Source organism: Bubalus bubalis, chromosome 12 (genome assembly GCF_019923935.1).
Source record: "Bubalus bubalis isolate 160015118507 breed Murrah chromosome 12, NDDB_SH_1, whole genome shotgun sequence".
Classification (NCBI taxonomy): domain Eukaryota; kingdom Metazoa; phylum Chordata; class Mammalia; order Artiodactyla; family Bovidae; genus Bubalus; species Bubalus bubalis.
This window is the reverse complement of record NC_059168.1, coordinates 45,442,099-45,460,925: the sequence shown is the minus strand read 5'-3', so window position 1 is coordinate 45,460,925 and position 18,827 is coordinate 45,442,099. Positions and strand designations below refer to the sequence as shown.

Sequence of the window (18,827 nt, the reverse complement as noted above, 5' to 3'; positions counted from 1 at the left end):
CATATATTTCAGAACAACAAGCAAAGCATTGGCATATCCTACGATATCCGGGGTCAGTGATGTGTAGGTATTTCAAAGGCGTGTTTTAGACATGGTTATCAGCCAGTGAATGAACCAGATGACCCTGTTTCGGCCCTTTTCTATCTTTCATCTCAATATCGAGTTTTCTCTCTCCTCCTCTCTTGCTCTCATTCCTCGCCTCTAATTGTCATTTACCTTTAGCAGCTAAAGATGGAACAGTGTCAGTTCTTCATATTTAATCATTATATTCCATCCATATCTCATTAAATCTAGAAAATTTAAAATTCCTACCTGCCTTCTCATCTAATGCTCATCGTAAATCCTTATGTATTTGTTCAGACTTATTCTGTGGATACGGCTAGGAAACTGTATTACAGTGAAGAATAACCAGTTACTAAATTTCTGTGTACTCTGTAAACTGTCAGTGTTTTATTTTTTCAGTTGCTGTAGAAAGTGACAGCTTACAACTAGGTTGAGGTCTGCAAAGCATCAGCCTGTGGTGTAGGAAGCCGTTTTTCTCTGTAAGATGTTAAAGATCCCAAAGAGATCATCTATTTCCCTGTATTTTGTGTCCCTATGTTTTTGTGTCATTTATTACGAAGGGCTTTGGATGGAGTTTTATCTCTGCTGTATTATGTGTAAAAGAAGGTGAAGAGTGCTGAATCCCCTTTTTTTGGAGGGAGATGCTGTAGAAAGTGGAACAGAGGACTGCTTGTAACCTGAAACCTGATTTGTGGCGAGAGCAGAAGGAGGCGGTGCAGGCGGCTGGGCTGTGTCACTGAGTGCCCTGGGGGGATCCTAGTCACGTGGCCGAGGGCGGCTCAGTGGCTCCTCCTGGTCCACAATGGGAGGAGACCTCCCATCGCTCTCTCCTGCATGCTGCTCAGACTCTGCTCTCTCCTCCTGTGGACCTTTGCATACATCTGAAAAATTGTAGAGTACAGCTGCCCCCGTCGCCCCAGCACCTCCTCCCTGCCCAGTCTAGGCACACACACCATTCACACCTCACTCCTCCTCCTTTCCGTCTGGGAAGCCTCCATGAGCCATGCTCCTGGGTCCCATGATGGGGCCTGTGCTCACAGGTGTAACCGCCTTCATTCGTGGCTGTGCTGCCCCCATGGCAGCCAGGTCGGCAGTGGAACGCATGGTATGTCATCCTGTCGGCTGTTGAATCCCAGCACTGTGTGAGACCCTAGAAAATATTCTCCACATTCACTGATGATGCAATTGTCCAGCATGTGTGTGTAGATTCAGAGTGACTGGGAGCCAGCAGCAGCCAGAGGAGGTGCCAGCATGCCCAGCCCTTCCTCTGTGCCCACTGACCCCTGGGCTTGTGAACTCAGGTCAGACTTGGTAGCCTCTGGCTCAGGATTGCTGCCACCAGGGGTCCAGACAACCTCCCTTCAGGCTGCAAGTGTAACATGAAGAGAGATAAGTGTCCAGTAAAGCAGTGGGAACTGAAAAACAGCTCTTTCAAACTAGAGTGCAGGTGTGAGTATGCTCAGTGTGTGCATGCTCAGTAGCTCAGTCCTGTTCAACCTCATGGACTGTAGCCCACCAGGCTTCTCTGGTGAAATTTCCCAGGCAAGAATGCTGGAGTGGGTTGCTATTTCCTACTCCAGGGGATCTTCCCGATCCAGGGATCGAACCTGCATCTCATCTCCTGCATTGGCAGGCTGATTCTTTACCACTGAGCCACCTGAAAACTGTCAAATAATTCATCTGTAACAGTATTCAGAAACATTTTCATAAAAACCCCCAGAACATTAGCTCCCTTGATGTAAATGTTTATTGATATACTTGCTGCTGTTGTTTAGTCGCTCAGTTGTGTCTGACTCTTTGCGACCTCATGGACTGCAGCATGCCAGGCTTCCCTATCCTTCACCATCTCCTGGAGCACGCTCAAACTCATGTCTGTTGAGTTGATGATGCCATCCAACCATCTCATCCTCTGTCACCCTCTTCTTCTCCTGTTCTCAATCTTACCCAGCATCAGGGTCTTTTCTAATGAGTCAGCTCTTCACTTCAGGGGCTCAAAGTATTGGAGCCTCAGCATCAGTCCTTCCAATGAATATTCTGGGATGGTTTCCTTTAGGGTTCACTGATTTGTTCTCCTTGCAGTCCAAGGGACTCTCAAGAGTCTCCTCCAGCACCACTGTTGGAAAGCATCAATTCTTTGATGCTTAGCCTTCTTTATGGATATACTGCTTGCATGTAAATTCACAAGTACCTGTTAGAAATGATTCCCTCCAAGAATTAAAAGCTGTAGTGGAAATTAAAAAAAAAAAACAAAACTGTATCTTGGGACTTCCCTAGTGGTCTAGTGGCTAAGACTCTGAGCTCACAATGTGGGGGACCCAGGTTCAATCCCTGGTCAGGGAACTAGATCCTGCATGCTGCAACTAAGACCCAGAGCAGCCAAATAAATCAATATTTAAAAAAAAAAATGAAATGGGTCTAATAAATTTTAATATATGAGAAAGGTGTGTACAGCTGGCACATGTATTAGTAGCACCAGTGTAAACCTTTCCGTCTTCCTACTCCATTTCTTGTTAGCCATAACTGCAGAAGGACTGTGAACAGGCTAGTCTCCTAGGCTGGAGGGCTCCATTTTCATTTACGGAAGAGAGGTAATTCAGGCTTTGCTCCCAGTAATCTGCTGATCACTGCAGTCAGTTAGTGCGGAGAAAAGAACATAGAAATTGCTAGGGTTTCTTTGAACTGTATCCCTTGTTTTTAAGAGCACTCAGGCACAGGCAGACCCAGAGTGAGGGGTGGGGGGCCCGCAGCCCCAGTAGGCACACTCCGGCCCTCCCAGCGAATGTTTTCTGCCCTGATTGTGGTTTCTCGGGGGCTTCCCTGGTGGCTCAGATGGTAAAGAGTCTGCCTGCAGTGTGAGAGACCCAGGTTCAATCCCTGAGTTGGGAAGATCCCCTGGAGAAGGAAATGGCAACCTACTCCAGTATGCTTGCCTGGAAAATCCCATGGACAGAGGAACCTGGCAGGTTCCAGTCCATGAGGTCGCAAAGAATCAGACATGACTTCACTTTTCTGTGGTTTCTCAGCCAGTGAAGGGGAAACACCTTGTCCAATGAGATGAGCTGAGGAGCCCAGGTGGAGGGAGGAAGGTTTGCTTTCTGCTCTGCTCGGCTCTCCGTAAACATTTCTTTCCTGGAGGCCGGCAAGCCCACCTCTTCTCTCAACTGCCAGAAGTCTTTACTGCCTGTCCTTTGAAAACAGTTCCTTCTCGACTTGCAGGAGAAATTCTGCAAGAATTGTTTACATTTTGGTCTCAAGATGCGGGCGAGGAAAGTACTTGCCCACCGGAGATGGTGTCTGAGGCATCTCACCGACCTCTAGGGGCCAGTGACTGCAAGTCAGTCCCACCCCAGATGCTGGGCTCGTGGGCTTCAGTCCTCTTCTCAGTGTGGTTGAGCCAGCAGACACCCGTCAAGTTTCTGTGACATGCTTAGCTTCAGAATGTCGCTGAGTCTTCCTGCCCAGTGCCCACGGTCAGTGCAGACCAGTGTGGCTCCATCCTTGATGCGACTTCCCCAGGGCTTTGGGGACAGACAAGCCTGTAAGGACCAAGACTGGTGGCCCCAACTTCTCAGGGATCCGCTCCCCACCCCCCACCCCCACCTTTGGAGCAGCCCCTTTTCTAGTCAGATCCAGGGGGCTGGCTTCTTGAGAAGGGAAGAGAATGCTGGCTGTGCCACCCAGGGGTCCCCTGCAGGGAGTATCTAGAGCAAGGGCTGACCCCTCAGGACGGAGTCAGACAGGCTTCCCCAGGCTGGGGGTGGGCTTTGTCATGGAGCCACCTCCTCCAAGGTGCATCTTAGCACATGAATCACATTCCTGTCTTGTTCTCATGGCCCTGACCGCTTGAAAGCACTGTGTGTGGTTCACTCAGACCTCATCTCAAACTGCATCTAAAGCCCCTGGACGGCCCTGCCCCTGAGCTGCTCATTCAGGGGGTCTGCAGTGGGGCCTGAGAATTCGCTTTTTCTGACAAGCACCCAGGTGATGCTACTGGACTTGGGAGCACAAATTGAGACACCCTGGCCCAGTTCATCCTCAGGCTTCCTTTAGAACTTGGTGACGTGTAACAGTGCATTTTAGCACATAGATCAGAAGCACAGAGATGCTGGAATGAGAGTTCTCTGAAGGTTCGGCACCCCCTGCTTGGTATAAACTTAATTCCTCCCATGTCCTTAAGTTCAAGGTTTCTGATCAGGAGCCCACAAAATTAAAATTACTGTCTCTGCTACAGCGACCAGTTTTACTGCCGTAATGCATATGTACAGGAGACATATCAGGAGGCTAAATTAAGGTGCTTAAATGAAAAGCAAATTCAGAAAGTCATCTGCTGATTGTGGGGCATAAGTAAAATTGAGTCTATCACATAGTGACGCCGTCTCACGCACGCCGTCTCACGCACTCCCTCCGTACGATGCTGCTTTGTCTATGAACTGATTAAAGAGTCTCTAAAACTAGCTCAGTGCCCGGCTGGTCCTAAACGTAAAACTGAAGTCGCCTTCTATCTTTATCAGAAGGCACAGGCTTTTGGCACAGAACATATATACGTCTAAAAATGAACAGATCTTGAAACTACACATTGCTTCTTGAAAACCGGAAACCCCAAGAGAGAGCTGAGCATGTATATACTGCTAATGTGTATATACTGCTGGACACACGGCATAGTGACTGCTCAAGTCTTCACCCACCAGAACTGACTGCCACGTGACAGGGGCCAAGGGGCTAATGCTCAGGCCGTCCTGTGCAGAGCACCTGTCTGGCGGTACCTGTTTACTTTGTTCTGTTTTCAGAAATATACAGCATCCAGCTTGGGTGGGAATACTGATAACACTGAGGCCAGCTCACATTCGTCTTGATCAGTCTTGTGTAAATGTGAAAATAGCAGTGATTTGAGAATTGTGCGGTTGATTACTTAAAATGTCCTTCTGTGCCGTTTCAGTTCAGTTCAATTCAGTCGCTCAGTTGTGTCCGACTCTTTGCGACCCCATGAACCGCAGCACGCCAGGCCTCCCTGTCCATCACCAACTCCCGGAGTTCACTCAGACTCACGTCCATCGAGTCAGTGATGCCATCCAGCCATCTCATCCTCTGTCGTCCCCTTCTCCTCCTGCCCCCAATCCCTCCCAGCATCAGAGCCTTTTCCAGTGAGTCAACTCTTCGCATGAGGTGGCCAAAGTACTGGAGTTTCAGCTTCAGCATCATTCCTTCCAAAGAAATCCCAGGGCTGATCTCCTTCAGAATGGACTGGTTGGATCTCCTTGCAGTCCAAGGGACTCTCAAGAGTCTTCTCCAACACCACACTTCAAAAGCATCAATTCTTCGGCACTCAGCCTTCTTCACAGTCCAGCTCTCACATCCATACATGACCACAGGAAAAACCATAGCCTTGACGAGACAGACCTTTGTTGGCAAAGTAATGTCTGTGCTTTTGAATATGCTATCTAGGTTGGTCATAACTTTCCTTCCAAGGAGTAAGCGTCTTTTAATTTCATGGCTGCAATCACCATCTGCAGTGATTTTGGAGCCCCCAAAAATTAAGTCTGACATTGTTTCCACTGTTTCCCCATCTATTTCCAATGAAGTGGTGGGACCAGATGCCATGATCTTCGTTTTCTGAATGTTGAGCTTTAAGCCAACTTTTTCACTCTCCACTTTCACTTTCATCAAGAGGCTTTTTAGTTCCTCTTCTGCCATAAGGGTGGTGTCATCTGCATATCTGAGGTTATTGATATTTCTCCCGGCAATCTTGATTCCAGCTTGTGCTTCTTCCAGTCCAGTGTTTCTCATGATGCACTCTGCATAGAAGTTAAATAAGCAGGGTGACAATATACAGCCTTGACATACTCCTTTTTCTATTTGGAACCAGTCTGTTGTTCCATGTCCAGTTCTAACTGTTGCTTCCTGACCTGCATACAGATTTCTCAAGAGACAGGTCAGGTGGTCTGGTATTCCCATCTCTTTCAGAATTTTCCACAGTTTATTGTGGTCCACACAGTCAAAGGCTTTGGCATAGTCAATAAAGCAGAAATAGATGTTTTTCTGGAACTCTCTTGCTTTTATACTATTTTAAATTTTTTGTATTAAAGTATGGCCAATTTATGAGGCTTTCCTGGTGGCTCAGCAGTAAAGAATCCACCTGCCAATTCAGGAGATGCAGGAGACTCAGGTTCAATCCCTGGGTCAAGAAAATCCCCTGGAGGAGGATATGGCAACCCATTTCAGTATTCTTGACTGGAGAATCCCATGGACAGAGGAGCCTGGTAGGCTACAGTCCCTGGGATCACAAAGAGTCGAACCTGAGTTAGCAACTAAACAACAGTGGCCAATTAACAATGTTGTGATAGTTTCGGGTGCATGGCAGGGGACTCAGCCATACATATACATGTATCGGTTTTCCTCCGAACTCCCGTCCCTTCCAGGCTACCACATAACACTGAGCAGAGTTTCTTGTTTTATACAGTATGTCCTTGTTGGTTATCTGTTTTAAATATAGCAGCGTGCATGCTGATGGCTGGTTGATCCGATGAATCATTCATGATGATTCATTTCTTTTTTGGGGAAGGGGCATAAGAGATCAAGTTGGGGAAATAATTTTCAAGTTCTGTATCCCCCTGCTGCTGCTGCTGCTGCTAAGTCACTTCAGTCGTGTCTGACTCTGTGCGACCCCATAGATGGCAGCCCACCAGGCTCCCCCATCCCTGGGATTCTCCAGGCAAGAACACTGGAGTGGGTTGCCATTTCCTTCTCCAATGCTTGAAAGTGAAAAGGGAAAGTGAAGTCGCTCAGTCGTGTCCAACCCTCAGCGACCCCATGGACTGCAGCCTACCAGGCTCCTCTGTCCATGGGATTTTCCAGGCAAGAGTATGGGAGTGGGGTGCCATTGCCTTCTCCCTGTATCCCCCTATCCACCCCTAATCCTCTAATGGCTGTGATTCTGGAAATAACACACAACCCAAAGCCTAATTGGATCTAGATCTTCCTATCTCCTCCTGAAATTTTATCCCCGCAGTGTTTTCTGGGCTTCCCCCAAGGCATTGGGCCCTGAGTTTAGTATAGAGATAAGATGAGGTTTTCCCCTCAAAGATTTATTTGGTCTATTTTGGGCAAAGGGACACATAGTTACTAACTAACTAACTGAATATGTCTATCTCTGTGATACTGTTTTTAAATTTATTTTAATTGGAGGATAATTACAATATTGTGATGCTGACAATTGTGACTGTTGGGGACCAGTGGCCCACCCCAGATCTGGGTTCTGCTAGACACCCCTTTCCCTCAGTTGTCATTGGTTTATATAGAGTTGTCTGTCATTTTGCAAGATCTGTTCACTTTTGATCAAACGTTTGCAGAGTCAGTGTAAAAACCAGTGAAGGGATGCTTGTTGGTTTTGTCCTGGTGGGAGACATGCGAGCAGGGGCTGGGTTGATGGGTCATCACCAGCAGTGAGTTCCTGGTTTGGGGAAGGGTGAAAGTCTGGGCTCAGAATTCACTTTAGACCTGGATCATACAGCTCCCACCATCTGTTGGGCTCTCTGTGGACACAGCCGTGGATTAGATGCAGCCCTGACCCACAGATGTGTCAGGATGTCTTCTGCTGGACAGTAGCCAAGGAGGTGTTTCAGTGAAAAAGAATCCATGTAGCAATGCAGGAGACGTGGATTTGATCCCTGGGTTGGGACAATTCCCTGGAGAAGGAAATGACAACCCACTCCAGTGTTCTTGCCTGGAGAATCCCACGGATAGAGGAGCCTGGTGGGCTGTAGTCCATTGCATCTTGAAGAGTCAGACACGACTGAGCGACAATAACAACAAAGCCAAGGAGAGTGGAGCTTATCCAGTCTGGGGATGCAGAGGCATCTCCACGTGGCCATTCTGTGCTCCGAGACCCTCAGGAATGGTTGAGTAGGGAGAGGGACAAGGGGTGGCTCAGAAACGGCAAGAACAGGAGTGACAGTGAGACGGGGGCAGGGTGGGACATCCTTCCATCTCATTGATCGGGTCTGTGTCACCCATCATGTTCCAATCTCATTCCTTGTAGTTATCCACCTTTCCTAGCGCTGCTTATTGAAGGGACCATCTTTTTTCTGTTGTATATTCTTGCCTCCTTTGTCACAGAGTAATTGACCCCGAGAGTGTGGATTTATTTCTGGGCTCTCTATTCTGTTCCATTGACTTTTTTTTAAATCAAAGATTATAATTGTACAATATAGAGAAGTATAGAACAAAATACAATTATTGGAGGATAACTACCCTACAGTATTGTGTTGGCCTCTGCTGCACATCAACATGAATCACCCACAGGTATACATATGTCCCCTCCCTTCTGAAGCCCCGTCCTGTTTCTCTCTGCATCCCACCCCTCTAGGATGGGATGCATCCCACCCCTCTAGGATGGGATGCATCCCAACCCTCACAGAGCACTGGGTTGGGCTCCCACTGGCTCCCGTACACATATGGTAATATGTATGTTTCCATGCTATTCTCTTAGTTCGTCCCACTCTCTCCTTCCCCCAATGTGCCCAAAGGTCTGTTCTCTGTGTCTCTACTGCTGCCCTGCAAATAGGTTCATGAGTACCATCTTCCTAGATTCCATACACATGTGTTAATACACAATATTTGTCTTTCTTTTTCTGACTTCACTTTGTATAATAGGCTCTAGGTTCATCCACCTCATTAGGGCTCATTCGCATGCATTCTTTTTCTTTTATAGCTGAGTAACATTTCCAATTGCATATATATACCACAGTTTCTGTATTCATTCATCTGTCTGTTCCATTGACCTTGGTGTCTATACTTGGGCCAGCACCATGCTGTTGGCTGAGCTCCTAATAGTGGTAGAAGCCAGAGGAAGTGTATTTCTAGCCGCTGCCTATGTACAGACCACTTTCTACAAATCCAGGAACTAGCTAGGGAAATGAAAAATGTGCATTGGTTAGCATCGGTGCTGTACATTTCAGAACAAGTCTCCAGTTTTCAAATAGTGAAAGCACATTTTGCACCGAAAGTACTAAGTACAGTGTCACTTTCTTCGATCCAGAACACGAGCATCTCACCAGCCTCCGGGTGGTTCTAAAGATCAGGAGGTAGCTGCCCTGGGTGTGGACCGGAGCCCAGTGGTAACCTGTGTGTGTTCTCTTTCCCCCACAGCCCAGTGACTTCTCCGTGTCTCTCAAAGCATCAGGGAAGAACAAGCATTTCAAGGTTCAGCTGGTGGACAACGTCTACTGCATTGGGCAGCGGCGCTTCCACACCATGGACGAGCTGGTGGAGCACTATAAGAAAGCCCCCATCTTCACCAGCGAGCACGGGGAGAAGCTCTACCTCGTCCGGGCGCTGCAGTGATGCCCCGGGAAGGCGCCCTGGCTGGGCTGTCCTGCAGGCCCCATTCTCTCCGCCTGGTCCCTTCTTTGTCCAGGTCGGTTATTTGCCACCACCCCACTCTTTGCCATCCCGGGCCCTCCCGGCTGGTTTTCGTGATGAGAGGTGGACAGAGCGAGTCGGTTCACTTTATTCCTCCTCCGTGGGAGACAGCCTTAGTCCATTCACACCGCTCGCGCCAGCAGACCCCCTTACAGACCTCGGGCGCCGTGTGGATGCACCAGAGCTGCCCTTATGTCCATGAGCCACAGAGCAGGCGGCACCTGCCTGGGGACCCCCAGTCCTGACCCCAGCAGCCCTCCATCCGTGTCGTTTGCGCTCCCACAGCTCCCAGGCTCTCCGGGGACAACCCCGGGCGCTGTTAGCAATACTGGAACCACCGGGCAAGACGGGAGGGAAGATGCTGTCCAGTGCCTTTGGGGCTGCGCTTGCAATAAAGAAAAGAGGTCCTGGAATGCCGGTTTGCAGAAGAGGGGCCAGAGACTGGGGGAAGACAGTGGTTTCGGAAATTTCCCCCCAACGTGCCATCAGCAGAGTGCTCTTTCCTCTTGCCCTTCGGCTCGTTTCAATCTCACAGTGATGTATTTAATTCTCAAAGTCATATGTACCTGTAGCCATTTGTTGACACTAATGCAGATGATTAAGGAAAACAGGTGATCTTTGGGGAGGGGAGCAACCCACCACACTTCACACACACACACACACACACACACACACGCACGCACGCACGCACACACACACAAAATATATATATATATATATATAGTATTTGCTTTACAGGGAAATTTTTCAGGGTTTACAAAAGGATATGTGATTGGTAGTAAAAGACAGAATGTTTATGAAGAAATTGCATTTTCTTTTCTCTTTACATCTGAACTCCTTTATAGTTCCAATATACAGTCTTGAGATGGCACATTCCTACAGTTGAGGAAGGGGTCTTGAGACCTCCTAAACTGCATACTCAGTTTTTTGGATATTGTAATAAAAAAGTATTATGACGAGACCCTGTGTGTGTTCATCTTTTGCCAAGCCTGGACTGAGCAGTGGGGAAGGGGTTCCTATAAGCTTGAGCATTCCGTGCCCCCAGGGGAGCGCTTTGAGGAGGACTTCTAATAAATTTATTACTTGTGTGTTTTCTTTTTCTATGACCACATTTTTGTATCTTGAAATAATAAATTTTAATTAGCATGACTCCAAGAGAAACCAGAATCTCAAGTTTGGTCTTAAAATTACTCTTTGGAAATTATATACGTCACCAGCCTGTTATCAGCTAGCCTTCTCTCCTCTAGCTTTCCTCTCCCATCTCCTGCCTGCCTCTCATGCACTGGGGAAGCCGTTGTCCAGCTCCTCTGAGCGCTGGGCACTGGGAATACAGAGCCAGAGAGCGCTGGCTTGCAGCAGACACGTGCTCATCTCTCCCTCTTTGCTGGACTTGGCATCCTTGTCCCAGCTCCTTGAGGTGGTTCTGTGATCATGCCCATCACACAGATAGAGAAGGTGAATCACCAGATGATTTCATGAGGGTGTGGCTGCTGCCTCCTGGAGCAGGTGGCAAGCCCAGGGTCTGGCATCAGGACCACACCTCCCCCCAACAATGCTGGCCTTGGGAGGCTCCTCTCTGCGAGTTCATTGTATCTTTAGTTGCCTTTGTTATATGTTTGATGATAAATTAGAAATTTGGTGTCTGGTACCTGAAATTGATGGGGCTTATGTGACTCAGTGATAAAGAATCTGCCTGCCAATGCAGGAGATGTGGGTTTGATCCCCGGTCAAGAAGATCCCTTCGAGAAGGAAGTGACAACCCACTGCAGTATTCTTGCCTGGGAAATCCCTTGGACAGAGCCTGGCGGGCTACAGTCCATGGGGTCTCAAAAGAGTCAGACATGACCTAGGAACTAAACAATCTGAGGTTGGGGGCACCCAGTTACATAAGAATGGACCTCTAGGTGAGTGAGGCAGACCATCACCTTAGACAAAACAGGTAGATCCTGGGCCTTGTCATTGGAAATCCTACTTCCTCCCAACTTTCAGATCTTCCTGTTGTGAGTTCCACCTTGACCTCATGCAGGAGTCCCTCTATACTGAGAGTTCCTGGACACCAAAATAACTGATACAGCCATTCAGGAAGAAATAAAGGACACATTACAAACACATGTTTTGGCTTAAGGAACCTCTTTAAGGCTTATGGTTGTAATTGACAATTATTTTTAATCTCAGACAACTGAGGAGGGGATCTCTAGCTCCCTGGGGTCGATCAGAATTTGCATCTATGAGGTTCCATGAGGAGGGGTTAGGGGTGTCCAGCAGGGTCCCTGTGTGGTTTGAAGTGTGGATCACCAGCAGTCCATCCAGGTACACTTGTGCTGTCACCTTTCTGCACACCCAGAGGTTCCCTGGACAAGTCTTGCAGTTCCCTTCTTTGCACAGACGTTGGAGGACAGTAACACCTGGTGGTTTGTAGTCTGTGTGACTGCTCATAAGTTTGTGTTAAATGTGCCTTCATTTTCCAGGAAAAGCCTGTGATTTACAGTCTAGCGCCACCAGGATCCCCACATGTGGCTTCTGCAGAATGCCACAAACTCATGTTTCTTGGGCACTCAAGCTGTCCATCTGCTCTCCCAAAGTGCCTCTCAAAGGAAACTCTTAACTGGACAAGTCTTGCAGTTCCCTTCCTTGATATCTCCTGAAGATATGCCGTTTCCAAAGCATTTGTGGTGCCGTACCGCTGTGTCTTTGGTTTCCATGTGCTGACTGGTTCGTGATCTGATCATTCACCATTCTTCCCACTCAGCACCAGAATGCCAAAATAGTAAGACCAAAGTTCAGATGGAGAGTGTAACAGAGTTGGAAAGTTTTCTTTTAAAATTCTACTTTTCAATAAATATGGGTCTGGTTTTGGCCAGCTGCTCCCTAGAATCCAATGTTTTTCATCAGCAAGTATGTGACTCGTGTATTTAGTATTTCTGCTCTAACACCTGGCCCAGGTGCCATCTGCTGTCCCGGGAAGGGCCAGGCCATCCTTACTGGCCCCGTGACTTCAAGCACATTATCCAGCCGTTCTGAGTGTTGGCTCACAAGTCAGGAGGGCTGCTTTCACCTCTGTAGTTCACAGGGAGGGTTGTGCGGGGTTGACTGGCGTGGCGCTTGGGACAGGGTCATCCCGTGTGCGCAGGACCATGGGAGATGCCAGTCAGGCTTCCTTGTGTCAAGTGGTCCACATGACACTGTCCTCGTCCTCATCTCCGTCGGCTTCCTCGGGAGCCCCATCCAGAGCCCTGGCTCCAGGAGGCCCTGTGGAGCATAATCCTCACTCTGGTTTTGGAGCCAGCCCACCCCGGCTTAGAACTCAGCCTCCTCCGGTGTTCAAGGAGGTTCCAGCTGACTCTGCATCCTGGAGCCACCGCCTCTCCTGCCCAGGAGCCACGCTTGATCCCGACCTCACCCTGCGTTCTCACCTCGGCTGACTGGCAAGCCCACACCCTTGGAAGTCACCCTCTCCTGAGCCCCTTTGTTCTCTCCGTGTTATGTGGAATGAAGCCCCCCACCCTTCTCAGCCTGAGCTGATAGCACCAATAGCCATCAAGGGTCAGGCAAAAGTTGAAACCAACATCCTGAAGACTTATGCTGAGTCTCAGCTCCTGTCACTGTGACAAAATACTGTAGCCAAGCGGCTTAGAAACGTCGAATTTATTCCTGACAGTTCTGGAGGCTGGAGGTCTGAGGTCACCAGGTCTCGTGGTCAGGCTGTGGCCAGGGCCTGCCCATTTGCAGACATCCACCCTGAACCCTGCAATGGCAGAGAGAGCCGGCTTTTCCTAGGCTGTTCTGACGAGGGTGCTCGTGAGGGCTCTACCCTCCTGACACCATCACATGGGGGTAGATGTTAACTTGAAAGTGGAAAGTGTTAGTTGCTCACTCATGTCCGACTCTTGGCGACCCCATGGAGTGTAGCCCCCCAGAGGCTCCTCTGTCCGTGGAATTCTCCATGCAAGAATATGGGAGTGGGTTGCCATTTCCTTCTCCAGGATCTTCCTGACCCGGAATCAAACCTGGGTCTCCCACATTGCAGGCAGATCTTGACCATCTGAGCCACCATAAAAGGTGGGGTGATGCACCTTCTCCCAGCAGACAGTACCCCTGGCCAGATATAGTGACTCAGACCTGGAGGGTGACAGCTCCAGCCAGGAGAACAGGCTTCTCAAGAGCTCAGGTTCCAACCTGGAGGGCAGGGGTTCCTGGACCTTCCTGGGCGGTGGGGCCTTGCAGGGCAGGTACTGTCCTGACCCCCGACCCTGTGTGCACACCTGCCTTACAGCCTGCCCTTTCTGGGGCCGTCTAGAGAGAAACGTCTGATCATCAGGACTAGAATGGGCTTTTTCTTTTAACTGTATATTTATTTACGCATTTATATGTATTGTAGAATATTGAATAATATTGGTAAAAATAGCAAACAACACTAAATAGTAGTACAATTAAGTTTTTCTTTTTGTGTAATTAAAAAATAGAAGTTCTGATATGCTTTTCCTATACACCACCTGGGACAGATGCCCAACCCCAACTCCACAAAGTAAATCAACAGAAGGTTGATCAGTCCAGTGAGGACAGTTGACAGAAGTCATGGCCCATGATTAGGCCAGAGGACTCGAGAATGAGCTTTAAAAAAAAAAAATCCTCTTTGCCTGCACCTCCACTTGCATTTCTCCAGCTCAGCTCTGAGCTTCACACGTGAACTGGAGAGTCTGTGTTCCTTCCTTTAGGGATCTTGTAACTTGACTGTAAGTCACTGCTGAAGATGGATGAGCCCCACAGTAATATAAAAGCTCACTGTGACAGTGTCTTAAAATGCATGGCCTCCTTGGCCAGGGATGGGCATTTGAAAAGCCTGGTGGGCTACAGTCCATGGAGTCGCAGAGTCAGACACAACTGAGTAACTAAGTCACCTCAGCTTGGGGACTGGGTTCTACAACCAAAGTTGGGAACCAGAGGACCAGAGCCTTGTACTTGAGCTCCCACTGATGGTTGAGGATCTGGGGCTTTCCAAGAACAGGTCAGGACCTGCAGAATCCTCAAGGCCAAGGAAGAAGTGGTCCTCCCTCCCTGCTCTTCGAACCCTGCGACCTTGGTGTCCACACTGGATGTAAGCCTGGCCCTGACCCAGATCACTCCAGCGGTGTGATCTTTGCTGAGTCCTGAAATTTTTGCACCTTCACGGCCTCAGATGCACGCATGCAGAGCTGCTGCCAGTCATTTAGGGACAATCTTAGAACTGATAAACATCGTTCATGTAGAGAAGGTGAGCTGCTTTGCACAATAATGTAAAATGCTTAGAGCCTTTGTATAACCTGCTAAATGGTCCTAATAAAAGAGGACATTGGTGGCTCAGTGGTAAAAGTTGGACACGACTGAGTGACTGAGCAAAACCCAGCCCTACCTCCATCTTTTCCCATCCTTCTCCTCCTCACTTGAATCACTTGCTCCTGCCTTTTTCAGGCAGTACGCCACCCCCACTCCAGCACTCAAGCCCACACCACCTCTTTCTCCCCTACCCTTGGTACATGATGCTCTGCTCCCTATTCCCCCTGTGCTCTGCTGCACTAAGTGGGAACTGCTAGCCTCTCTGACTTCCCTAATTCCTTCCCTCAACCACTCATCCTTCCTGGACATGGGCTTCCATGTCCTCACTTCACTCCTGTGTCCATCCACTCCCTCCTCCCCATGGAGCCGTGGCTGTCCAGACTCTAGATCCAGGTGTGCTCCCACTGCCCTTGACTCTGCTCCTCAGCATCTCCTGATCCAAACTGCGTTCTCACAATTCCACACACAGCCTGTACCTGGCACTCTGCCTCCCTCTGCGACCGTTTTTTGTAACTCGAGTGACTCTGCCCATCGGACCCATGTCCCAAGCTCACCTGGTTTCCTTGTTAAAAAGCCCCTCTCGGAAGACCTCAGGTTTGTCTGTGCGGGCTGCTAGCCAACCTTTCTGTGTCTCTGTATTAGTTCTCTCCCATCAGACTAGTTTAGGTTGAACAATATGAAATTGCCTTTCTTCCCCACAGGTCAAATGGTTGAATGTTGGCAGTGTCTTAAGGTTCAACCTAAAAACTTTTCTCAAAGTTCTTAGCACTGTGCTCCTTGTATGTCATAGGTTCTTAGCAAATATCTGTTGACTGATTAACAACAGAAAAAGAGAACCTATAAAATACAATGGACATGAGTTTGAGCCAGCTCTGGGAGATAATGAAGGACAGGGAAGCCTGGCATGCTGCAGTCCATGGGATCTCAAAGAGTCAGACAGGACCTAGCTACTGAACAACAAGAATAAAATACAAAGGTCACATCCTTCTCTCTGGTGTAATGAGAGTTAAACCAAACGCACCTTAAAAACACTCTAAGGGAGACCTTGGCACAGTCACTTGCTGGCTAGAGAGTGTATTCTAGGTCCCAGGGGTACTTTGATTTCATGCAAACTTTGAATGGGACAGACCATCAGGCCCCTGTGTCTCCATCTCCGATAAGATCACATGTCATCTGGGAATGGGCCAGGGTCTCGTTCAGTAGAGCTATTATTTCTTATCTGTCTAATCTCCACAGAATCTCTGGAAAATTCTTTAAGTGTGTGTTAGTCACTCAGTCGTGTCTGACTCTTTGTGACCCCATGGACTGTCGCCCCCCAGGCTCTGTCCACCGAATTCTCCAGGCAAGAATACTGGAGTGGGTTGTCATTCCTTTCTCTAGGGGATCTTCCCGACCCAGGGATGGAACCGGGAATCTCCTGCATTGTGGGTAGATTCTTAGGCATCTGAGCCACCAGGGAAGCCCCGAAAAATCCTTTAAACTAGGCACTAAACGTGGCCTGTGACCATTGTGAGTTTTTTTAAAAATTGTGGTAAAATACTGATAACTTGACCAGCCTCACTATTTTTAAGTGTTTGGCTCAGTGACACTAAATAAATTCACATTGTTGTACAGCCATTCCCACAATCATCTCCAGAACTTCTTTTTCATATAAAATTGAAACTCTCCCCCAGGCCCTGGCCCCTACCATCTACTATCTGTCTCTTTGTATTTGATTCCCCTGGGGACCTCATAAGAATGAAATCATGCTGTATTTGTCCTTTTGTGAGCTTATTTTGCTCAGCATAATGTCCTCAAAATTCATCGATCTTGTAGCAGGTGTCAGAAATTCCTTCCTTTTTAAGGCTGCATAATAGCATCACCAACTGAATGGACATGAATTTAAGCAAACTCCAGGAGATAGTGAAGGACAGGGAAGCCTGGCGTGCTGCAGTCCATGGGGTCGCAAAGAGTCGGACACGAGTCGCAACAATATTCTACTGTGTGTATATACTATATTTTATTTGTTTATCAGTTGATGGATACTTGGGTGGCTTCCACCTTTGGGATATTGTGAATAGTGCTGCTATGAACATGGGTGTGCAGTATCCCACTTTTAATTCTCTGGGGCACATACCCAGATATGAAACTGTCAGATCATGTGGTCAGATAGTTTTCTATTTTTAATTTGGCAGGGAACCTCCATACTATTTCCACAGTGGCTGTACCATTTTATATTCTCATCAGCAGGGGAGAAGTCTTTCTATTTCTCCACATTCTCGTAACACTTGTAGTTTTCGGATAGCAGCCATCCTAATCCATATGGCAGTTGCGACACTTTTATAAGGCTTGGAGAAAATGCCACACCATTAGAACTTGGTCTCACGTCCACAACCGCCTGTGGAAGCTTACATTTCAGTGTCCACATATCCTCACTGGCAATTACAAGAACACTCAGCACTATACTATCTTGAAAGATTAATTTTTATGTATCTTAATCCACAGGTGTAATGCATAGAATACATTTTTACCAATTATTGCATGCTGGCCCCTGTGCTGGCTTGTGTGCAGATTAGCACAGAGCTGGTGGTGTGGGGAAGGTCCCCCCAGTGGAGAGAAGGTAAAGGGAGCAGAGAAGGGGGACTGCACAATGATGAGGGAACCAGACTCTGTTGGTATCTGAAAAGAGAAGGGAACGGTGGATACAGCTGGTACATAGATTTGGTGACCCAAATAGCGGTAGGATATCTGCATGGTGGCTCCCGTCTCCCTAAGAAGTATGAGGCTCACAGTGGGATATTTTTGTGTTCTTAAGGCTTTTGAATATAGAAAAGAAAGATTATTCAAAAGGAAGTTAGTTCAGTTAAAAAAAAATAGTTACCAAATCCTGGTTCTTCCTTAAATTTTAAAATCCAACTCACAAATCTTATTCTATTTTCAAACTCAACATTGAGCAATTCCTTTTAATTACTTTGATTAATGTCTATTTTCATTTTAAAAAATTGAATTAAATAAACTTTAAGTATTTAAAATTGCATTTATATATTTATTAATCAAATTTCCTTTTTTAAGTGCTTAAGTTATATAATTAGCAAACCTTTCCAAGTACTTAAGTAATCCTTGAAAATCTAATTAACTATGGTTAAGCCCTCAGCTGTCTTAAATGCTGTTTATATATTTACTGACTCCAACCTAAATTCAAAAGTCTAAAATCAATTATACATTTTAAATCAACAGGCCAAATTCTCAAATTTTGTAAATACATTAACCCAATATGTACAGATTTTATTTCAAAAATAGTAATGCTATAATTTAATTCAATTAAACGGCTATATATTTGGGCTTCTCTGGTGGTCTAGTGGTTGGGAGTCAGCCTGCCAATGCAGGAGACACAGGTTCGATCCCTGGTCCAGGAGGATCCCACATGCTGCAGAGTAACTAATCCCGTGAGTCACAACACTGAGCCTGATGACCTAGAGGCCATGCTCTGGAACAAAAGTAGCCACCGAAATGAGAAGCCTGTGCACTGCAATGAAGAGCAGTCCCCGCTCACCCAACTAGAGAAAGCCTGTGTGCAGCCATGAAGACTCAGCACAGCCAAAATAAATAAAAATAAACAAATACACATATTTAATTCAAAAATCTTCCTAGGCTTAAGAAAAGAAATTGTTGTCATCCCCAAGAATGCTGCCATACCTTTCCTAAGAGGAATCTGGGTTCACCGTTTGGACTGGGGGATTTTTATGATGGGGGAAGTCCCGGCCCAGACATCCACCAACTAGGTTCCAGCTGAGACCGCCTCCGAGGGTGGACGGCTCTAAGCTCCGCCTCTGCTGTGCCGTTGTCCCTTTCCAGGCAGTGCCTAGGGACTCCAGGGGCCCACTGGCTGTTTCTCTGCTCCTGCAGGCCTGTAGTGGCTTCCACCTCATTAGATGCTGCCAGCCTGCAAGGTGGCCCGTTCTGCAGGGCTTCTTCCCACACGCGTCCTGCCAGGGCCACACCCTTAAATGGGCATCTTGTACCTTGTGCTTGAGTTCAGTTGCTCAGTCATGTCC

The 18,827-nt window shown here is 47.6% G+C and overlaps 1 protein-coding gene across 2 annotated transcripts in view; it reads left to right on the top strand.

The window, feature by feature from the left end:
- Nucleotides 1-10,441, top strand: part of NCK2 (NCK adaptor protein 2) — a 115,374-nt gene extending 104,933 nt beyond the window's left edge. For both annotated transcript variants that reach the window (XM_025261123.3, XM_006055976.4), the window contains exon 5: nucleotides 9,208-10,441. In XM_025261123.3, coding sequence (XP_025116908.3) covers nucleotides 9,208-9,402 — 195 coding nt within the window. In that variant the 3' untranslated portion in view covers nucleotides 9,403-10,441. The remainder of the gene's footprint in view (nucleotides 1-9,207) is intronic.
- Nucleotides 10,442-18,827: the final 8,386 nt, after the last annotated feature.